This window comes from Vulpes lagopus, chromosome 2 (assembly GCF_018345385.1).
Source record: "Vulpes lagopus strain Blue_001 chromosome 2, ASM1834538v1, whole genome shotgun sequence".
NCBI lineage: Eukaryota > Metazoa > Chordata > Mammalia > Carnivora > Canidae > Vulpes > Vulpes lagopus.
In genome coordinates this window covers 16,722,202-16,742,916 of record NC_054825.1, presented here as the reverse complement: position 1 = coordinate 16,742,916, position 20,715 = coordinate 16,722,202, and the positions used below count along the sequence as shown (strand labels likewise).

Below are 20,715 nucleotides of genomic sequence, written 5' to 3'. Positions count from 1 at the left end.
CATCCCAGCTACAGCCAGCCCAGAGCACCCAGCGCTCCTGATCCTTACCTGTGACCCTGGGAGATGTTCTTCTTGGCTTGCAGGAGCTCAGGGAGCCGCCCAGCCAGTCAGCTGACTCAACCTTGCTCAGCCCTGTGTTGGTTTGTTTGTGTTTTTGTTTTTTCAGTTCTCCCTGATGTCTTTACTCATAGACCCAGACCCAGGTGAGTTGTGGACCACCCTGGGGCTCCTCACAAACTACAGGGTGGTTCTGGGACAGAGGAAAAGTGACCCACGTGTGTAAGTGTTGGCACAAGCTCCAGGTTCATATGGTTCAGAAGTGTTGTAGATCCCTTTTGATAATTTTTCCAGAAAAACGCACTCCCCATGTTTGTCCCTCCGTGCATGTACACACTGCTTTACTAAATTTTGAGTTGCCCGTGGATGCCCCTGGTTCCCCATCTCAAGACCCCAAGGGGAAAATTGATGATAAAATCCTTTCATTTTACTGAGAAGGGAACTGAGACCCTGGGAGGGGAGGCTAAAGGTCACATATTGATGAGATAAGATGAAAAGTCCAATTCAAAGCGAGGGTGGCGCTGGGAAATCACTGGCTCCAGGCAGGCCAGCCCTGGGCCCCCACTCACTCTACCCCTGGGATGGGGAGCCTGGTCCATGCTGTGCCATGCAGGCAGTCCCCAGGCTGACTCACCCTGTGGTGGCCTCCTACCAGCCCCACCCCCAACACCACCCCTCTGCCCAGTAACCTCAGCTGTGCCTGAGTCAAGCAGGGCTGCTCCTCCTGCCATCATCCAATCTTGGTCTCTGACTCTGGGCTCATGTCTCCCTGTGCTGCTCTGAGACCCAAGGGAGAAACCCATATACAACCCCATCAGGGCGGAGGCTGGCATCTCCCACTGGTAGTAACTATGCAGGCCACCCATGGAGGACAGGAACCAGGGAGACAGAACATGCAGGTGGCAGTCACATCTAAACCTTGGATCGAGGGCTTATTTGGAGCACAGGTGAGGACAACTGGGTTAAAATCCACTTGACAGTCAGTATTCTCCAGCAGCAAAGCCCTGAATGGGCAGACAGACTTGTGCTGGCTCAATGCAAATGATGTCTGATCTTTGTCCACCCCTTATGTTCAGGGAGTGTTTGTGGAATCGAGCATGGTGTGTGGGTTTTGAGAGGGTCTATGTCTTTCCGCAAAACAAAGGAGACTGTTCTATTCGACAACACATAATTTAGTTCCTTTGAGGGATCGTGTTCCAGAGGGCTGGTCACATCAGCATCCGCATTTGGAGTCCAGTGAGGGTCCAAAGCCAAGAGGTGGGAAGAGCTGCCCCTTCCCTGTCCTTCAGCTCACACTACTCAGGCACCACTGAAGGAGCAGCTTTGGCCTCAGTGTCAGAGAGAAGGAGCTCCAGAATTGTGAGGTCACACAGTGGACGAGGAGCATAGAAGAGTCCCAAGACCTCACTCTCTTCAAGAATTTGAAAAGCAGACCCACCCCTAGTCCATGAGGTCAACTTTGTGAGAATTAAGAGGTGTCTTTACCTCAAGACACTGTATGCCTATCTTCCAGAAAATTGCAGAAGACATCTACAGTGACCATGAGTTTATGACAGCCTGGGACTGTGTGCAGTGAGCAACTTGAACTGTAAGCGGTGGCCCTACCAAACATGAATCACAGAAAAGGGAGTATTCATTCTATGTGTTCATAAAGTTTTTAGCTTTAATTAAATAGATGAGAAGCCATGGGATCAGATTTGGTCTGCAAACAGAACTTCCTAACCATCAGAGTTGTCCAAAAATCTGAATGTGCCATTGGGCTCCCAGGAGGTAGTGAGTTCTCCATCACTTTCGGTGTTTAAACCCAGGCTGAAAAACCAGTTAGTAGGGAGTGGAGGGTGTTGGATTTTAACATTCTGAAATTCTAGGCTCTAGAAGAACTCTGCCAATAGCCTCTTCCAGTTTGGTGAGTAGATGAAGGGACCCTGGAGCACACCATCCCTGGGCTCCCAGTCCATCTCAAGGTGTTTGGTCAACCTCTGGCTGTGGAGCAGGGTGAGATGTAGTAGCTGGGCCTTTCTGCAAAGAGCAGGTTAGGTTTTAAAAATGCCCCCTGTTCGTGTCTGCTTTAATTTCACATGGGGGTTGTGCTTTGATGGAATTTGTCAGATCCCAGCTGGCTTTAGAAAGCAGTGTGGCCAAGAAACACCATGCTCGTGTCCACAGGCAAGCTGCTTCTGTAGTTGGTCTTGCTGGACACTGTGTGTGGCAAGGGTTTTGCTGGAGCAGAAGGTGCCCAGGCCACAGTCCCCAATGGGTGGCAGAGGAAGTGGCCATCAAACAGCACAGACTGCTCATCTCCCCAAAGCAGGTGCCGTGACAGCCAACGGGCCTGCGGAAATGCCTCTTCAAAGCTGGCTTGGCTCTGCCCAGCAACACAAGCTGAGCCCATCCATCAGCTGTCCTGCCGCCTGCCAGTGAGGGTCTCCGTTGGGCTTGCCCTGTCAGCTGGATTGGAAGCGTCAAATACAGGCCAACAGGGCTGGGGTTTGGGGGAGGCCCTCGGAGGAACCGTCTGTGCCACGGTGATGGATGACGCCAACAGGGATAGCATTCCAGAGATTTTTATTCCGTTCCGCACATCTGGCAAGCTCCTTAACCAGAGCAGATGCAGAGCCCCCATCACACAAACTCTGAGCTTTTTCCGAGAGACCCTGGGTACCAGACCACAGTAATCTCAGTTGAGGGACTTGGAGCATGTGGTAAAAAAAAATTTCTCAATGTGTATTACTTCCTGGAAGCTAAAACCCATGAAGTTTCACAAAACACGAACCCACAAGAGCCTCCCGGGCTGGTAGGAAAGCAAACCAGACTTGGAGTTAGGTCGACCTGGGTTCTGATGGCACCTCCTCCTGCTCTCGTTTTCCCGCACTTCTGTCAAATAGGAATAATAATACCTACGCCACGGGGTTTCTCTATGTGCAACCATATTTATTTAGTATAGTGTCCAATACATAGAAAATGCTCAATAGATAATAGCCAGCTACTGGGATGATTTGAGTGAGTTCAGGATAGCCTCCCCATCCTTCCTGATAAGTTCTAGAAACAGACTCTCATAAATAGACAATTCCACAAGGATTTCTCTTTATACCTAATATAAAATGCTTCTGACAGCTGCTCCCATTCTTCACCCAAAGCATTCTCCTTTTCTATAGCCCAGAGAAAGTCTCCAATAATCTGTATTTGGACCTAGAGTGTTATCCTACAATCCAGCAATGGAAGCAAATTCTATGCCAGGCCGTAATCCCTCTCTGTGCAGGAAAGCACTTGGATACATTTCTAGACTCCTACAGAGCTCCTTAGGCATTTTCTTCATCAGTTTCTCTCCTAAATTCCCTGTCTCCTCTGCTCCAAGCAGATACTAATTTTGCTGGCCAATCAGAAGGATGAGAAGCCCCACCACAGAGGGAAAACCTCACGTGCCAAGCGCATGCATTAACTGCGTAGAGGGCTCGGTTCTGGGTGCTAAGGGTTACAAAGAGGAATAGACATGGCCCTTGCTCATAAGACACCAACTATCTAGGTGGAGGAAATAATCAGATGGACAAAGTTGAATAATAAACCACAAGACAGAGGTGCCATCTGAGCTCCAGCATTGAAACCTGGCACTCTACAGCCTTCTGGGCCACCGAGGAATGCGGAATATCTCAACTTCATATCCTACGGGCAGCCCAACAGCAATCAAGCCCTCTGGGTTCATTCATTATTACTGCAGAATATACTACCCTAAACTTAGTGGCTTCAACGATTGCTATTCTTGTTAGAATAAGAATAATGTCTCAATTCTTTGGGTTGCCTATTTATTTATTTGTTTGTTTATTCATGAGAGACACACACAGAGAGAGACGGGGGGTGGGGGCAGAGACACAGGCAGAGGGAGAAGCAGGCTCCATGCCGGGAGCCCGACGTGGGACTCGATCCCGGGTCTCCAGGATCACACCCCAGGCTGAAGGTGGTGCTAAACCACTGAGCCACCCGGGTGTTGGCAGTTTAGACTGGGTTCACCTAGGTAGTTCCTCTGGTCTGGATCAGGCTCAGCTGATGTTGGCTGGGCCTCCTGGTATGTCTGCAGTCAGCTGATCGATCGGCTGGGCTCTCATATGTCTAAAGCCTTGACTGAAACTGCTGGGCCTCCTGCTGCCCCACACATTCTCTTATCCTCCACAGAATAGCCCAAGTCATTCACATGGCAGACGCAGGGGTCTGAGAGAGAGAGAGAGAGAGAGAGAGAGAGAGAGAGAGAAAGAGAGGAAGTGCACAAGACTGTTTGAGACCCAGGCTTGGAGCTGGCACACTGTCCTTCCACCACATGCTATTGGTCAAAGCAAGTCCCAAGGCCAGTGCAGACCCAAGGGGCAGGGAGATGAACTCCAATATTTTGGTAGGAGGATCTGCAAAGTCATACTGTAAAAGATGTGGCCACAGGGATGGGTGGCGAGTTGGGGCCCTCTCCCCCCATTAGATGGGCTTATACTTCACCAAAGTGCCTATGTGGGACTTGAAGCTCTCTGACCGAGACTTGGCCACATCTGGCTCCCCTACCTCTCTGCTACCCCTTCATCTCCTTTCTTGGCCAGCTTTCTTCCCCCACTCAGCCTGGACTGGAAGCTCCTGTGACTGGAGGCCACATCCCACTCTTTTACGTGGACCTCTCCATTTTTCCAAGTGCCTTCCTGAACCTGCCGTAGTACTTGGCCCATCGAAGGTACACAACTCCCTTGTCTTAGGTAGACAATGGGATTAAGTGCCAATAGCGTAGAGAAGACAAAGTAGACTTTAAGTCTATTGAAGTGGAGAAACCCCGCCAGGCAATGCTTCTATAAACACTCTGAAAACATGGGGCAGGCACCCCCAAATGTAAAGGATCTTGGTTCTCTTCCTTGCACAAAACTCCAGTTGACTGGCTTTCTGGTGACTGGGCCACTGAGCCTCTGTCGCTTCTATCCAACTTAGCCAAGGGCCCTGGGCCCCAGGGAGGAGCAGGGACTTTTCTGCCTTGTTTAGCAGAAGGATGACTCAAAGCCTACGTGTCTTATTCCCTCTTTAGCTTCACTGAGAGCTGAGCAGACCTTGTTAACAAGGCTGGATTCCAGTTAAAATCCTCCAGCAGACATTTCAGCCATCCCCCGCCACCTAGAAAAGTCACGCGATTCCATTTATGTAAAAACCTACCCCGTTTCCAAATATCTGCAAAGGGAATGATGCTTAATGGCCTCGCTGAGATTAACCTGGCTGACCTTCAACCTGTGGGCGGGATGGGAGAAATTGCAGGAGCACTCCGAAGGCACTTATCTATAAACACCTGTTGGAAAAACAAAAATACATTCTCTAAAGAAAAATAGAAATAAATAAATGATGTAATCAGCTCATTACCAACCCATTGTCTCTCCCAAATGTCAGTTTGAAATCTTTCATGTCAAACTCTGAAAAACGGGTTTTGCCCCCCCACCCCCACCCCACATCACTTCCTCACTCTCTTTCTCTGCTTTATCGCGCTAGATGGAAAGAAACTTTATTTGCTCCAGGAAGACAATGGCCTTATCTTCAACCTAGATCCTCATCCCTGGAAAGGTGGCCTCCTCTGGGAGCATTTTCATAGTGGGGAAAAGCAGCTCGAGAGAAATAATGAGCAAGCAAAGGGAGTCTTGACTTGACACTGTGATAAATGAGGTGAAACTTTGGCAAGGAACCAGAGTTGGCGTATTCAAAAAGGAAATAAAAAGATCGTTCCATTTTAATGGGAAATATAAAACAGCCATTGTGCAAAAGTCGATTTTTCAAAAGCCAAAGAGATAAAGACTATAAGGGAATGACTGAGAGACGAAGGAGATAATGTGGTTGATAATCAGGCTTAGGTAAAGTGCCACGCTCCGAGCCACCGGCTGGCTCTGTGGGAGTGCCTTTGCAAGTGTCGCTAGCTGCATTTGCTCCCGCCTCATTACCATATGCATCTCTGGACAGCTTCCTTAGAGCTTCAGCTTGTCGCCTTGCCACACTCCTGCCAGCCGGAGGGAGCAAAGTCAGCCCAACTTTCTTCAAATCCCAAACTTCTCTCCGTGAGCCTCAGAGCTCCCAGCATCTTCCAAGTTCCCCAGCTGACAAAGAGCCCAGTGTTATGCACACACTTGCTCTTCCCAGTGGACTGGCCTGGCGTGAGGTTGACACCTGTGGGCAGTGCCCTACACCCTGTCTTTCACAGGAATCTTCTCTGGGTTGTCCTTGGGCAAATCCTAATTAGCAGGCTAGGTATGCGATGGCGATGATTGGACCCCTTTCCCAAGGGAAGTGTGAATTAACCAAGGCAGCGTAAGAGGCCAGTTACAGCAGTCAAGCCAATGCAATTTAGGAGTCATCTGGAGATCAACTGCCCTAGTTCATGTCCTGCCTATGTGAAGGATGGGAGCGTATCCTTAGTTATGTGAAATTAGCCATGTAAAATGCTTAGCACAGGGCCCAGTACATAGTAAAGGCTCAATAAACACTAGCTATTAGGATGATTCTATAGATACAATGAGAGTAGTTTGATGCTGTAACCAAGAGGGAAGTGACAAATTTCTTTGACTTCATAAGCTAAGGTGACTAATAAGGGCCCAGGGAGAAAGTTTATTCACAGAACTGCCCAATGAGGTGCTCAGATGCCACTGGATCTGACCCAGGGCGCATCTCACGTAGGACCTTAGAGACCTTCTAGGTCTAAGCAAATTGAGGCCAAAAAAAAAAAAAAAATACACTTAGCTTGTCCGAAGTCATAGTCAATGGAAACAAGAACTTGACTTTTCCCCATTTCCAGTTAGGTGCTCTGGACCTAATGCCAACACTGCCTTGCTGGGTCATAACACACCCAAATGAAAACTTACAACACCTCACCCCTTCTGTCCACCCCATCAGTTGAGGAGCTGGGAAGGCACAGGGATCCTCCTTCAGGATTTAGGAATCTTTAGGTCTAATGATTGGGGTTTCTTCTGTAGATTGGACCCCTGACTACTACGAGGATAGTTATGAGTATCACAACCAGGAAGAGGACGTCAATAGAACTGCTGCCTACCCGGAGAATCCTGACTGGTACTACACGGAGGATGGTAGGTGCCAACACTCTTTGGAGGGTCCTCCTAGGGGAAGGACAGCACACCTTAGAAGAGAGTGTATATGGGACTATAGGCAAGTGCCTCTCTCCTCTCTGACTGGCATCATCAAATGGGTATTGCGTAAATGGTTTAGACTGGCTTTTTTTTTTTTTCCAGTTAGAATCATACACTAGGAGGCCTGGGGAGGTTCCTAGAGACTCTCTCCCACCCCCAAATGACAGGTGAAGCAGGTGAGGCCAGGAGTGGAGTTGACTTAGCCAGGGTCACACAGAAAGTTAGTGCATCATCATCTGGGTCTCCTACACTGTGAGTAAAATTCATATTCAAAATCACGTCCTCGCTTTGATTACAGGTAGGTCCTAATTATGCAGAAGAGGCTGGGTTAGCATTAAGCATTGGATTGTAGCTTTCACAAATTTGGCATTGAAATTTCCCTTCCATTTGTGCTGTGTTTTCTTTCTCTTCACACTCTTTGGAGGCTTTGCACAATTGATGTGTGTGTGTGTATGTGTGTGTGTGTGCGTGCACTCACAAGTGTGCTTCTACATTTGTTTTTGTGTTTATGACTCCTTAACCCAAGCAATGGGACAGAAGGAAAAATGAGAAGTGGGGCCCAGGCAAAACCATGTGACTGAGCCAGGAGAAGGAATGGAATGCACTTAGCAGCTGGAATAAAAACTGTGTAACTGTGCGAAGTGGCCTGGAAGGCAGGGCCAAGATACAGGGCATCAGGGGAACATCAGAAGGGACCATCAAAACAAGAGCTGGGCCCAGGGATCCTAGTTCCTGAACCAAAGAACAATGTGTGTGAACAGAAGGATAAAGAATTCCCCAAGGGAAGATCCATTCAGACAACCATGAAAAGCCAAAGGCACAGATGAAATATGACAAAATCTAACTGAACAAGTAGTTGAAGAAAGATGAAGGCCACTGGGTCATTTCCTCCTCGCCGCCAATTCTTCTGTCACCCTCTTGCCTTTGGTCTTCTTTCCTGATGTTCAGAAAGCTTGTGTTTCATTAGGGGTGGGTTTTCTTTCCCCACTCCTGACCTCCACCCCCGGGCACTGGGAGTAGGGGAGGTCTTCAGGCTTATGAAATGCCTTCAGCATCAGAGGCAGACCCCGTGGCACTCCCAGCGAGACTGGGAGGAGAAAAACACTGATGGTGGAAAGGGGAGTTTCTCAATGAGAAACTCAATGAGATTCCTTCTCGCCTGTCCTCTTACTAACCTGAATCTCTTTCTGGTCGTGTGACTGCAGTTTTCCTTGCTCTTTAAGGGCATTTCATGTTCCCCCTTTCCCCCCATCCCTGGTTGTGCATTCACTCTCATTCGGGGCAGGAGGCTGAAATTTGATGAGCAAGTAGGGGGCTTCTCACCTGCTGTTCATTGCAATCCTTGACTTCTGCCCACGTATCGTAGATCCGTGCCAGTCCAACCCCTGTGAACATGGTGGGGACTGCCTTGTCAGCGGGGAAAACTTCACGTGCAGCTGTCCGGTCCCTTTCTCTGGAAACAGATGTCAGAATGGTGAGTGCACTTTCCCTGGATTCACTCTTCCCCCTGAGTTGAACAAGAGGCAGTTCCTCCTCTAACTCTAGGCGATAAAAAGGGCTGAATGATTCCATGCAAAGGAGTATAACCATACACATTTTGTATCATCCATAATGAACTCCTGGCATGATAACAAGCAGCATCTCATTGAATTCTCACTCATGCATATTGGATAGGACCGGTATGCCCATTCTACAGATGGGAATACTGAGGCTAAAAGGAGAGAAGAGCTGGACTCTGACCAAGGTGTAGCCTACACTCAGGGCTTGTTGTTTAGAGTGTTTAAACTAATTACAACAGAGAAATATTGTTCTCAAATGAGAGAGCAGAAAGAATCTGAAGGCACGTGAGCCCCAGCTCCCTTTGTCAGTTAGACAAAGGGAGCTCAGAGATCCAAGGGACCTGCTCATGGACACACAGCTAGTTAGGAGAAGAGTGGAAATTAGAGCCCTGGTGCCTGGCTCCCATCTCCATGCTCTTTCTTCCTTCCATCCTCACTGATATTCTGATAAAAAAACTATGTCTGCCTTCAGTGACCTATTCAGTGGGTATAACATGAAGTCATGTGATAAGATACTGAGACTAGAACTCTTATGGGCTAATTGCACCCCTGGAGAGAACATGGATCCTGTTCCATCTAGCAACCATCTAACTGGGGTGAGGGGAGCAGTGAGGATCTTTAAATAGGGTTTCATGGTTGCCTTCCTTTCTCTGTATGCTCTTCATCCTTTCCTTCCATTTTCAATCCCACAAGTCTTTCAATAAATGTGTCAGGATGGCTTTGGGTATCAGGCATTAATATAGCATCTGGGTTCATCCCTCAACTTCTCCGAAGAATGACAAAATTTTAAGTGAAACAAAAAATCAACCACAAAGTAGAGAAACTCAAATTATAGCTCTGTTTGTTGAAGGTGTAAAAATGATCAAGGCTTTTAACAATAAAGATAGAATAATAAAGAATATGAGCCTTAGAAGGAATTGGGATATAATCATCCATGACCCAAGGATTTATTTTTTAAAATGTATTTATTTTTGTCCAGAAGTAGCATGGTATTTCAGGACCACAGACAAGAACACACACCCTGTCCATCACACCCCCCCCAACATTGTACTGCGTATGTACCCCAGTAAGTAAAATGTGTCCCCAAATCATGTCCCTTGTTTCTCTATGGATCTCCTGCAGTGCAAAACAAGTGCAAGGAAAACCCATGTGACCGGGGCGAATGTCTCATCACCCAGAATCCTCCCTATTACCACTGTGCCTGTAGACACCCTTACAAGGGTCCAGATTGTTCCAGAGGTAAGTGCTGGAAGCTCCTTCTATGCTAGGTTTTCTCTCTCTGGCTTGTGCCTGGGATGTCTGCAACTTCTTGTGTAGAAGTCCAGATAGTGCTGATGTTTTAGTGGCATCCAAGATGTCCCTTTTGACTAGGACTTTTTAAAATGCATCATCCCGGAACACTTGGCTGGCTCAGTCAGTAGAGCATGCAACTCTTGATTTCTGGGCTGTGAGTTCAAGTCTCACGTTGGGTACAGAGATTACCTAAAAATAAAATCTTGAAAAAAAAATGCATTACCTCTAGAGAGTCTAGGGGGAACTGACTAATCTGTGTCCCTCCCCATCTCAAAAGAATAATCTTGAAATTCATTTCCTCCAGGAAGTAAACCCTGGTCTATTCCTGGAGTGGGCCACATAGAGGATTAAATCTGTACTTAGTCACCACTACGAGTCAGGCATTGTCTCAAGAGATTTACATTTTTTTCTTATTCTTCCAAAAATACCGCAAAGAACAGCTTTATAGATGAAGGAACTGGAGTTCAGAGAAGTTAAGTAACTTGCTTGCAGTCACACAGCTACAGAGGGGCAGAGCCAAGTTTCAACCTCGCTAAGACTGGCCCCCAGGCCCCTGCCCAGTCCATGCCTCTTATTCCTTACTGAGTGACCCATCCACTTACATCTTTTTTGCACAGTCTCCCTCATATTTCCTCACCATATTTGTCTACATTCTCAAGATTTATGTGTACATTTACTAGAATGTCAGTGGGTCTGTCTTTCTCCTTTGGCAACCCACCTTTTGTGAAAGGACGGGCACCAAGAGTGCCACCAATATCTCTTCATCACCTCAGATGTAGCTACAACTCCTTCTGAAGAGCCTTGGTGGCCCCACTTCCTGTTTTCACAGCGGCTCCTGTGTGCAGGCCAAATCCCTGCCAGAATGGTGGCACCTGCTCCCGGCAAAGGCGGAGATCCAAGTTCACCTGTACCTGCCCTGACCAGTTCAAGGGAAAATTCTGTGAAATAGGTATGGGTCTCTACCACCACTTCAACAGAAACTTGGGGCCACCATGAGGCCTCTGGAATCCTTTTATTTTGGGGTTTTATTCCCAAAATGGGGTTCACGTCAAGATGGCCAAACTCTACTATTGCCTCACCCTTCCAACCTAAGGGCATAGGGGGTGCCTGGCTCCCTGTAAATGAAGCCATAAATTGGGATGTGGTTCAGGCAAATCAAGCACACCTGGGCCTCCCTCCCTAGGCCTCAACCCACAGGCCACCAGCCCTCGTGTGAGCCAAAATTAAAGAACTAAGTTCCATCTACATGCAGCCACATTTCATGTTTTAAGCTGGGATGAATGTGGAATATACAAGCCACTTTCTTTCTGGAGTTCATGATGGAATCTCAGGATGATCCATATTCAGGCCTGATCCTCCTCCCACTTGATACACCTGCCAGGCCCTTTTCAGGAGCAGCGTGCCAGTCCCTCTCAGTTCCCATGTCCCTGCCTGCTCTCTCCAAGGTCCTGATGACTGCTACGTTGGTGATGGCTACTCTTACCGAGGCAAAGTGAGTAAGACCGTCAACCAACACTCATGCCTTTACTGGAACTCCCACCTCCTCTTGCACGAGAATTACAATATATTTATGGAAGATGCTGAGGCCCATGGGATTGGGGAGCACAACTTCTGCAGGTAAAATGTACCTATTTCCCCATGAGCAGTCTTGGGTGCTAGTCAGCATAAGGGTTTGTCTATCCCCTTCCCTGCTCCTAGTGTTCCTGGGCCAGCTTAGAAACTGGTGGATGGGACACTGAAACTCATCACTTTTCTTTCTAGGAAGGCCTTCCTGCATACAATAGGCTAGGTTGTGTTCCTATAACAAACAGCCTCCAAATCCTAGTGGCTTGAACACCTCAGGGTTTAATTTTTCCTGTGGAGGCATGTGTCATGCAGGGTGGGGCCAGGGGGGCCAGGGAGAGTCTTAGCTCCACAAAGTTACTCAAGTACCCAGGAAAGGTAAGGAGAGACTCGAAAATGGAGCATGATTTTTTTTACTACCTGAACCTAGAAGGGATACATCATCTCTGCACACATATTTCATTAGCCAGAAATAGTCACGCCATCCTGCATAACTTCAAGGGAGAAATGAAGAGGATAAAATGGAATGTCCAGTGAGCATTGCAGACTCTGCCACAAGGACGTTCGGGTTTTCCCACATCAGGATAATGCCATTTTTACCCCCTGGTGATGACTAGTTACTTTCTTCCTGCTTCCAGACTACTCTGTTGGCTTCCTCCACTGCTCTAACCAAGGACAAGGACAAATGAGGGGCAGGAATTTTTTTGTGTGGCTTTAAACTGATTCCATTAAGCCAGAGGATTTCCTTTGCACAAAACATGTTATCTCCCACCTTCACTCACTTTGAGTTGTTTCCTCTGTGGAGGGGTCTTCAGGGTGATGATTGTCGCAGACTTCCTCAGAGAATTCCCATGGATGGAATTTGGAGGTGAAGGCAGAGAAGCCCTACTCTCACCATGTGTCTGTGGCTATTTCACTTTCCTGACAAAGGAGACTCTTCAACAGGGATCTCATTTCTTTTCCTACAATTTGTTATGTCTCATGGATATGGCACAAGGCTTGTTAACTATTTTCTGGTCATAAGGATTCTCCTCTGCAAGTTAAAGTTTTGCCAACAACACTTACGTGCTGGGGTTTGTGCTTATGTGCTTGGGTTTTAACCTGTTGGAAGAATGGCATGGAACATGGTCCCAGGGGAATGCAGGAACTTGGTACTCTCTTATCCAAAGGTTCTTTAATGAGGCTCGGTGGCTTCACCAAACCTTGACTGTGGGTTATTTTATGTTTTCATTTTAGAAACCCTGATGGAGACAAAAAGCCCTGGTGTTTCATTAAAGCAAACAATGCAAAGTTGAAATGGGAGTACTGTGATGTCTCAGCTTGCTCAGACCTAGGTAAGACCATGGCTGTCCAGAAGCTCCAGGAATGGTTAGGTTGCAGGTCAATAGATAGATGTTTCTGACACCCCATCTCTTCTGCCCCTGTCCACTCACCATACCTGTTTTACCAATTACCATTCTAGTGGGAACCCAAATGCCCAATCCACTGCTCCCATTTCAGGATGCCTAGCAAGCCTGGATACTTTTGTAAACTGAGGCCAGTGATCCAACTATAAACTCATGTTTCCTGACCTCCAGTCAGTGCACTCAACAAATACGTATGGGTTGCTGGCTATGTGCAGGCACTAGGCCAGGTCTTCAGTGAACAGCGGTGAGCCAACATTGGCTGAGACTCCATGTCTCTCAGGATGCAACATGGACAGAATTCCAGCCTCACAATCTTCCTGGCAGGCTTGTCTGTCCCAGCTCTCTACCTGTGTCCAGAACATTGCACCCTCCCACCCTGATCAGTGGGATTACCTCCCTGGACGGTTTCGATTCTGTGCCTTTGTTCTCATGGTCAGCTCTGTCTGGAATACTCCATCCTGTGTCAGATTTTGCCCATATCCAACCATCCTTTAAAAATCAACTCAAGCAAACCTTCCTCCAGGAAGTCCTCCATGACATACCAAGGGAAATGTTATCTCTTCCTCCTCACAAACCCCATGGAATGGAATGGGCACCATCCATGCAACACTTACCACTCTCTCCCTTGTATGACATTTATTTGGGCAAATGTCTTATGTCCCCCACTCTATTTCATCTGAATATCTTCCCCTATACATCAAAAAAAGCCTCCCAAACATATGTGTACAGTAATGAATAGCTAAGTATATACCCAGCAATGGATTTACATATTCACACACATTTTTATACATATTAAAATAAGAAGTAAAAAGCAACATCTTCAAATTGAATTCTGTAGACTTGCTTTATAGTAATCGTGTATTCAACACATATTAACTTTGCACCTGCTACATGCCCACCTTGTATGCATCAGTGCAGTCTCAACTCTGAAGCTTGCTAAGCTGCTGGACTTGGAGTCATACCTCTGACAGCTTCCTCTGAGGCCCTGGAATGAAAGTGAGTAGCATGATTTGTCTTGTGTCCCACAGACATTGCTGACCCAGAGGGAAGCCCCACAGAGCCTCTGACCAAGCTTCCAGGATTTGACTCGTGTGGGAGGACTGAGATGACAAAGAAGGTCAAGAGAATCTATGGAGGCTTTAAGAGCACAGCGGGCAAGCACCCGTGGCAGGCATCCCTGCAGACCTCATTGCCACTGACCGTCTCCATGCCCCAGGGCCACTTCTGCGGGGGAGCGCTGATTCACCCCTGCTGGGTGCTGACTGCTGCCCACTGCACCAAGTAGGTGCCTGCCAAAAGCAGAGGCCAGGGACACTCAAGTCTCTGGGGGTGTTCTACTCTTCCCATCTCAGCAGCATCTTGGTGACTCTGGCAGGATAAGAGGGGCTGATCTAGCTCTAAGGGCAAAAGAGTATCTTCTTAAAACTGGATAGAAAAGAGCTACCATCTAGAACACTTACCATGGGAATTACATGTGCTATGACAGTTAATACTGAACACTATCAACTGGACGACAAGCTAAGGGAAGACACTTTTACTAATTGCCCAATGCTTGCCCCAATGCTAAGGGAAGACACTTTTATTAATTGCCCAATGCTTGCCCAATGCCTAGGGCAGGTCTTCATACAGAACAAGTGCTTAGTAAATATCTGTGCAGTGAAAAAGTTGACTGTTATTCTCATTTCATAAACAAGGACCCTGGGTCTTGGGAGGATTTAGCACCTTTCCACGACCATGACTTAAAGTCATATGGAAAGTGAGTAGGTAAATGGGATATGAACCCAGATTTACCTGTTTCTTTAACCTCTCCAGTCTTGCCCTGAACAGAGAAAGATAGAATGCTCCCATCTGATGTCATTACTATGAACCTGCTGGTGTCATGTGACTTTAGCTATGACTCCTGTGTGGCCTAGAGAAGCCAGCATCTACTGAGGAGCCTGAATTACCACCACTTCCCTGAAATTCCCCAAATTCATGGTTGGGGCTGGTCCCCTGTAGCCCAGGTTTTGATGGTGTCTTTGAAGGTCTTCCAATCCACTGTCTTTAAACAATTTCTTCTGGGATTCCTCAAACATGCAAACATTAGCCTCCACAAAGAGTAGTTGTTCAAGAAGTTAATTGACTACTCTTTAGCAAATCCTAGCGGTAATGGGAGGTCTCTTAGGAAATGTGGGATGCAGCTTACATTTGGAGACCATGTTTCCTCACATTTTCTTATTTGGGCCACAGAGCTCTGTGAGACAAATGACAGTTATAGATGAGGATACCAAGGCTGCAGAAGGTCCAAGGCCACCCAGCTCATGGAGCAGAGCCAGGGCGTAGCTTCAGTCTCTCAGATACCAGACCATCTTACCTTCCCTTGCAGCATAAAAGCCAGACATCTGACAGTGGTGTTAGGGGACCAGGACCTGAAGAAGACAGAATTCCATGAGCAGAGATTCGGGGTGGAGAAGATTTTCAAGTACAGCCTCTATAATGAAAGAGAAGAGATTCCCCACAATGATATTGGCAAGTCTTTTCTTTGGGGGATCTCTCATAAGTCTTGTTCTGGGTGGATTTCGTTACTGGTGGAAAGCTGAGGTTTGGTTCTAGAAGGTGCTCTTCTCTTTTTGGTCCCTCACAGACTCTAGAAGGTAGAGAATTTATTCCAGAGATCTTTTAGTTTTAAAGGTCTGTGTTGGTGTTATGGATAAATGAGGGGAAGAGATGCTAGTAAGGCCAAATTGTGGAAAGAACTCAGCCTTGAATCACAGCTCCCTCACTTACCAGGTGGCTTCACTTCTCCAAGCCTCAGGTCCTCTTCTATAAAACATGTACACTGGTATACAATGCTCAGCTTCCTATGTGTTAAGTGACATGATGCACATGCGTCCCCATGTACATCTGGTACCTGGTATGTACTCAGGTGTAGAGGCAATGACATTAAGCTGCTGCCTACAGTGTGTAGCCCAGTTCTCCATTCCTGGGAACTGTCACTCTCTCTCCTTTCTCAATATCTTTTTTTCCCTCATGAAGGCTGTTCTTTAAACAATGGGTTAGAAATGATTTCAAACCCCACTATTATTTTTTGATATTACTCTCAGCCTGAAGTGTGACTCTTCCCCATCAGTTAAAGAATGCAGTGGCTGAGGAGGAAGCCATTCCTTTGTTAGGCACTGGTAATGGGGCTTTGCTTACATGCACCCCCTGTTCAAGTTGAAGCTAATGCTTCTTTCACAGAGAGGGTATCATCACTCATTTCCTCTTTCTCTCCCGACCTAGCTCTGCTCAAGCTAAAGCCAGTGGATGGTCACTGTGCTCTGGAATCCAAATATGTGAAGACCGTATGTTTGCCCAATAGTGCCTTCCCCTCTGGGACTGAGTGCCACATCTCTGGGTGGGGTGTGACAGAAACAGGTGAGTCTGGCCATGCATTCTCCTGAGACTCAGGGAAGTTGCATTAACCAGAGAAGGGGCCAAACTTAAGGTCCCTTCTGAACTTGAAATCAATATTCTACTGAAGATGTATTACTAATAGGAAGTGCGAGTGCCTCATGGCTAAAGCTCTAGTTGAGTCTCATCACTTCCATGGAGCCTTCCATGATCCTTATATCTGTCCCTGGCTCCTACCTTGACTTCCATCAAGCATTGATCCTGCATCCACGAAGATCTCTCTCCTTCCCTAGGTAGGTTGGAAAGAGGATAGATTTTAAAGAAGATGGGTTTGGCATCAGACAGACTTGTGTTAGGTCCCTGGCTTTGTCACTTGGACAGCTGAGCTTTAGTTCCTCTTAACCACACTTACCTCCTAGGTTTGGAATCATGATAATAGGAGATTGCTATCAAGCATTCTACAGAGATATTGGCTAAGCCAGCCCCTGGACGGCAGGGTCTGTGCTCGTTCATCTGTCTCCCTGGAGTGCTTTGCTCAGGGATGTCCATGTTGTAGACGTTCTATACATTTTCTTAAACCAAGCTATTGATTTGTCTCTAGGATGTGGTCTTATCTAAAAAAGTAACCACAGAATTAATTTTCTCATGTGCTGACAAGATTATATTCTTTAACATAGGAAATTCAGAAGCATAGTTCAAGTCTTTCTCAAATATTCAAAATAGATTTCCTTTCCCCCTAAATCTTCTCCTTAATAATGGAAAGAAGAAACACTTTAAATTGACCTGTATTCGTGAAGAAAAAGAAATTTTTTAAAAAAGATTTTATTTATTTATTCATGAGAGATACACACAGGGGCAGGGGGCAGAGGGAGAAGCAGGCTCCATGCAGGGAGCCCGACATGGGACTTGATCCCAGGTCTCCAGGATCAGGTGCTGGACTAAAGGCGGCGCTAAACCACTCAACCACCAGGGCTGCCCAAAAAGAAATTTGATACACAAATTTGTCAGAAACTTTTGGGAAAGAAGATTTCAGGTTACTCAGATCTAAGGTTAGCCAGTGATCCTTCACAGGGATCTTCATTGTCACCCACTTAAACCTTTCAATATCACCATGCTGACCAGAGCAGAACAGGGGATCCTCGGAGGAAGAAATCAATGCCCTGGGAAGTAAGTAACCTAGAAGGGCAACCAGGGCACTACATCCATCCTTAGGAATCTACTGTGAGCCAGCCCTCTGGTAGGAAATTTAAAAAACGGTTTAAGAGGGGTGCCTGGGTGGCTCAGTTGGCTAAGTATCTGCCTTTGATTCAGGTCATGATCTTAGGGTCCTGGGACTGAGCCCCACATTGGGTACCGTGGTTGACAGGGGAGCCTGCTTGTCCCTCTACCTCTCCCTCTGCTACTCCCCCTGCTTGTGCTCTCTGTCAAATAAATAAATAAACTCTTTTGAAATTAAATTAAAAATGATTTAAGACACGATCCCTGCCCTTCTGACCTGATGGTCTAGCTGGGGAGACAAAAGAAGGAGTAAATGATTCCACTCCCCTATGATAAGCATAGCACTGAAGGTCTGTAAAATCACAGTGAAGGCTGGAAGCAAAGGGTCCCCACCCTTGAAAGATGAGGCTCCTCTTCGCATCTCCTGGACAAACCTTACTTTCTATGTTCAGACCTGTGGCCATCTTCTTATCAATGCGAGCTAGCTTCTGATGGGGCAAGTGTCGCCCAGCGCCCCACAGTGGTGACCTCTTTTCTCTACCCCGCAGGGGAAGGATCCCGCCAGCTCCTGGATGCCAAGGTCAGGCTGATTGCCAACACTTTGTGCAACTCCCGCCAACTCTATGACCACATGATCGGTGACAGCATGATTTGTGCAGGAAACCTTCAGAAGCCCGGGGAAGACTCCTGCCAGGTCAGAGACTCCAAATGGCACTTGGAGAAGGAGACATGGGTGGGAGCTTACGCTGGGCAGAGGCCAGATGAGAGCCCATGGCTGGGAGGCAGGTTTAGAGGCTCACCTGCCATAAATCTAAGGCATAGGCAGGCATCCTTGTCCTCTGGCTAATTGGAATCCACATCCATCCAGGATGACCCAGCATAGTAATAGTAGTGGTCACTTTGCCTGCCTTGTCAAATTTAATTCTCATGACACTGGTGAAGGTGAAAGGTCATTACCATTTTATAGATGCTTAGAGAAATGATCTTGGCCTCTACACCTGGGTGATGAGTGGCAGAGCAGGAATTTGCTTCATTGTGTTTAAACATGAAGATGGCGCTTCTGGCCTTGATCCCTGGGCAGTATGTCTGAAAATCCCAAGAAGGAACTACCTAAAAGACTAGTGACTAGAAGAAGAAAGATGATAGGCCCTGAGAACTCACAATAATATTAACTAATCATCAGGATTTGTGTGTGTGTGTGTGTGAGAGAGAGAGAGACAGAGAGACAGAGAGACAGAGAGAAACAGAGACAGAGACAGAGATGAGGGTGGGAATTTAGCCCTAGCATACCAGGTGGCTGAATGGCTCCTCTACAGCAACAACCAAGTCAGGGCCTGCCTGACATTCTCTCCAGTATAGGACTTATGGGGACCCCAAGTCACAGGGACCTGTGGTGACTCAGAGGCTGCAGGAGAGGGAGATGGTGGAGGCTTCATCTACTGGTGCTGAGGTGACCTGAAGCCTTTACCCCAAGTAGGAGACCAAGCTCCCTTATAGGGGCCACATCTCACAGGAGACATCCTTCTTAGACTCCCAGGAATACCTAAACTTAGAATTTTCTGCCTATCATCTTCATAAATCAACCAACTATCCTGGAAACCCCAGCATGGACACACTAAATCCCAGCTCCCCCCCCTTGCAAAGGGACCCAACAATAAGCTGCCAGCCTCGAGTCCCCTTTGGGGGGGGAAAATCACCATCACTCTTGAAGAAGGTATGTGGCTCTACTGTGACCCTCTGTCCCTTCCCAAGAGGCCATGGATATCCACCTACTCAAGGGAGGGTGGTAAGCAGATGAGTGTGATTTGTCTGAAACCCCTGGAAGATGAATAAGAAAACACAACACTCCCTTCTTTAAATATTTCAAGGGCTTCGTTTGCAGGCTTTAGAAACAGACAGTCATGGGTTTGAAACTTGGTTCTTCTACTTTATGACTTTTGTCAATCACTGAATTGTTTAGTCAGCTCGGGCTGCTCTAACAAATCACCACAAATGGGCTTAAACAACACAGATTTATTTCTGCCACTTCTGGAGGCTGGATGTCTGAGATCAGGGTGTCAGCGTGGTCAGGTTCCAGTGGGAGCCCTCTCCTGGGATACAGATAGCCGACTCCTCACTGTCACATGGTGGAAAGAGGGGGCTATGTCTTTGGGGTCCCTCTCACAAGGGCACTAATCCCATTCATGAGGACTCTAACTAATATCCTCCTAAAAGTTCCACCCACCGATACCATCATATTGGGGAATTCAGCTTCAACATAAGGATTTTGGGGGAACACATTCAGTTCATTACACTGATAGAATTCTCCAATCTCCAGTGCCTAATCTATACAACGGGAATAACGTATTCCTAGAATCCTAAGGTGAGGCCAAGATTCAAAGAGCTAACTCACTGAAAATCCTGTCAGATGCCAGGTGTAAGCAGCGGTGCGTGTTGAGAGCTGTCCCTTCTCACCAGCCTCCCCCTGCCACTTCAGCTGGACTCCATATGAACCAGGCACTGTTCTATGTACTTTGCAAACATGAATCTGCACAAGAGCCAGGATGGGGTGGGGGTGGAGGGTGGAGGTCTGTTGCTCTCCATAGTTCACAATGTGAGAAGCTGAGGCCCAGTTGGCTCACAGTCCGCCAGCCTGGGTTGGAACCGAGATCTAACCCCATAGAGCATGTTGAACATCTCAGCCATGCTGTCCCTGAGCCTTATCTTCCCCACCCTGTGTGTGTCCTACAGGTCCTAGGACAGCTTTATCCAAATAGAGCACTGCCCCTACCCCCAGACCCTGCAGGAATGAGAAGCTGGGGCACCTGAGAATTTGTGTGATCATGAGTCATGACTAAGAGGGTGGAAGTAGGAGCGTGACCTCGGCACTGCGGCCCAGCCCTGCAGCTTCTCTGCCAAGCCCTCATGGACTCAGGGGCATATGGTGGCATTCTCTTCTCTCCCCTAAGAGCCTTGTGTCTTCAAAGGCATAGGAAGAGCCCTGCCACCACGTTCCAGAGAAACCCACTGGGGCGATATCACCCCATCACCCCTGGCACCTCCCATGGAAGGTCGAGGGTGTCTCCGAATATATTCTGATTTACCAAGTTCACCAAGCTGAACTCATGT

General features: G+C 47.4%; 1 protein-coding gene across 3 annotated transcripts in view; it reads left to right on the top strand.

Moving 5' to 3' along the window:
- Window positions 1–20,715, top strand: part of HABP2 (hyaluronan binding protein 2) — a 33,385-nt gene that overhangs the window by 11,300 nt on the left and 1,370 nt on the right. For 2 of the 3 annotated variants that reach the window (XM_041735540.1, XM_041735547.1), the window contains 11 exons: window positions 167–203; window positions 7,026–7,136; window positions 8,563–8,670; window positions 9,878–9,994; window positions 10,878–10,997; window positions 11,494–11,665; window positions 12,848–12,945; window positions 14,046–14,298; window positions 15,383–15,525; window positions 16,279–16,413; window positions 18,156–18,301. In XM_041735540.1, coding sequence (XP_041591474.1) covers window positions 167–203; window positions 7,026–7,136; window positions 8,563–8,670; window positions 9,878–9,994; window positions 10,878–10,997; window positions 11,494–11,665; window positions 12,848–12,945; window positions 14,046–14,298; window positions 15,383–15,525; window positions 16,279–16,413; window positions 18,156–18,301 — 1,440 coding nt within the window. The remainder of the gene's footprint in view (window positions 1–166; window positions 204–7,025; window positions 7,137–8,562; window positions 8,671–9,877; window positions 9,995–10,877; window positions 10,998–11,493; window positions 11,666–12,847; window positions 12,946–14,045; window positions 14,299–15,382; window positions 15,526–16,278; window positions 16,414–18,155; window positions 18,302–20,715) is intronic. The other variant, XM_041735557.1, reaches the window with a different exon arrangement.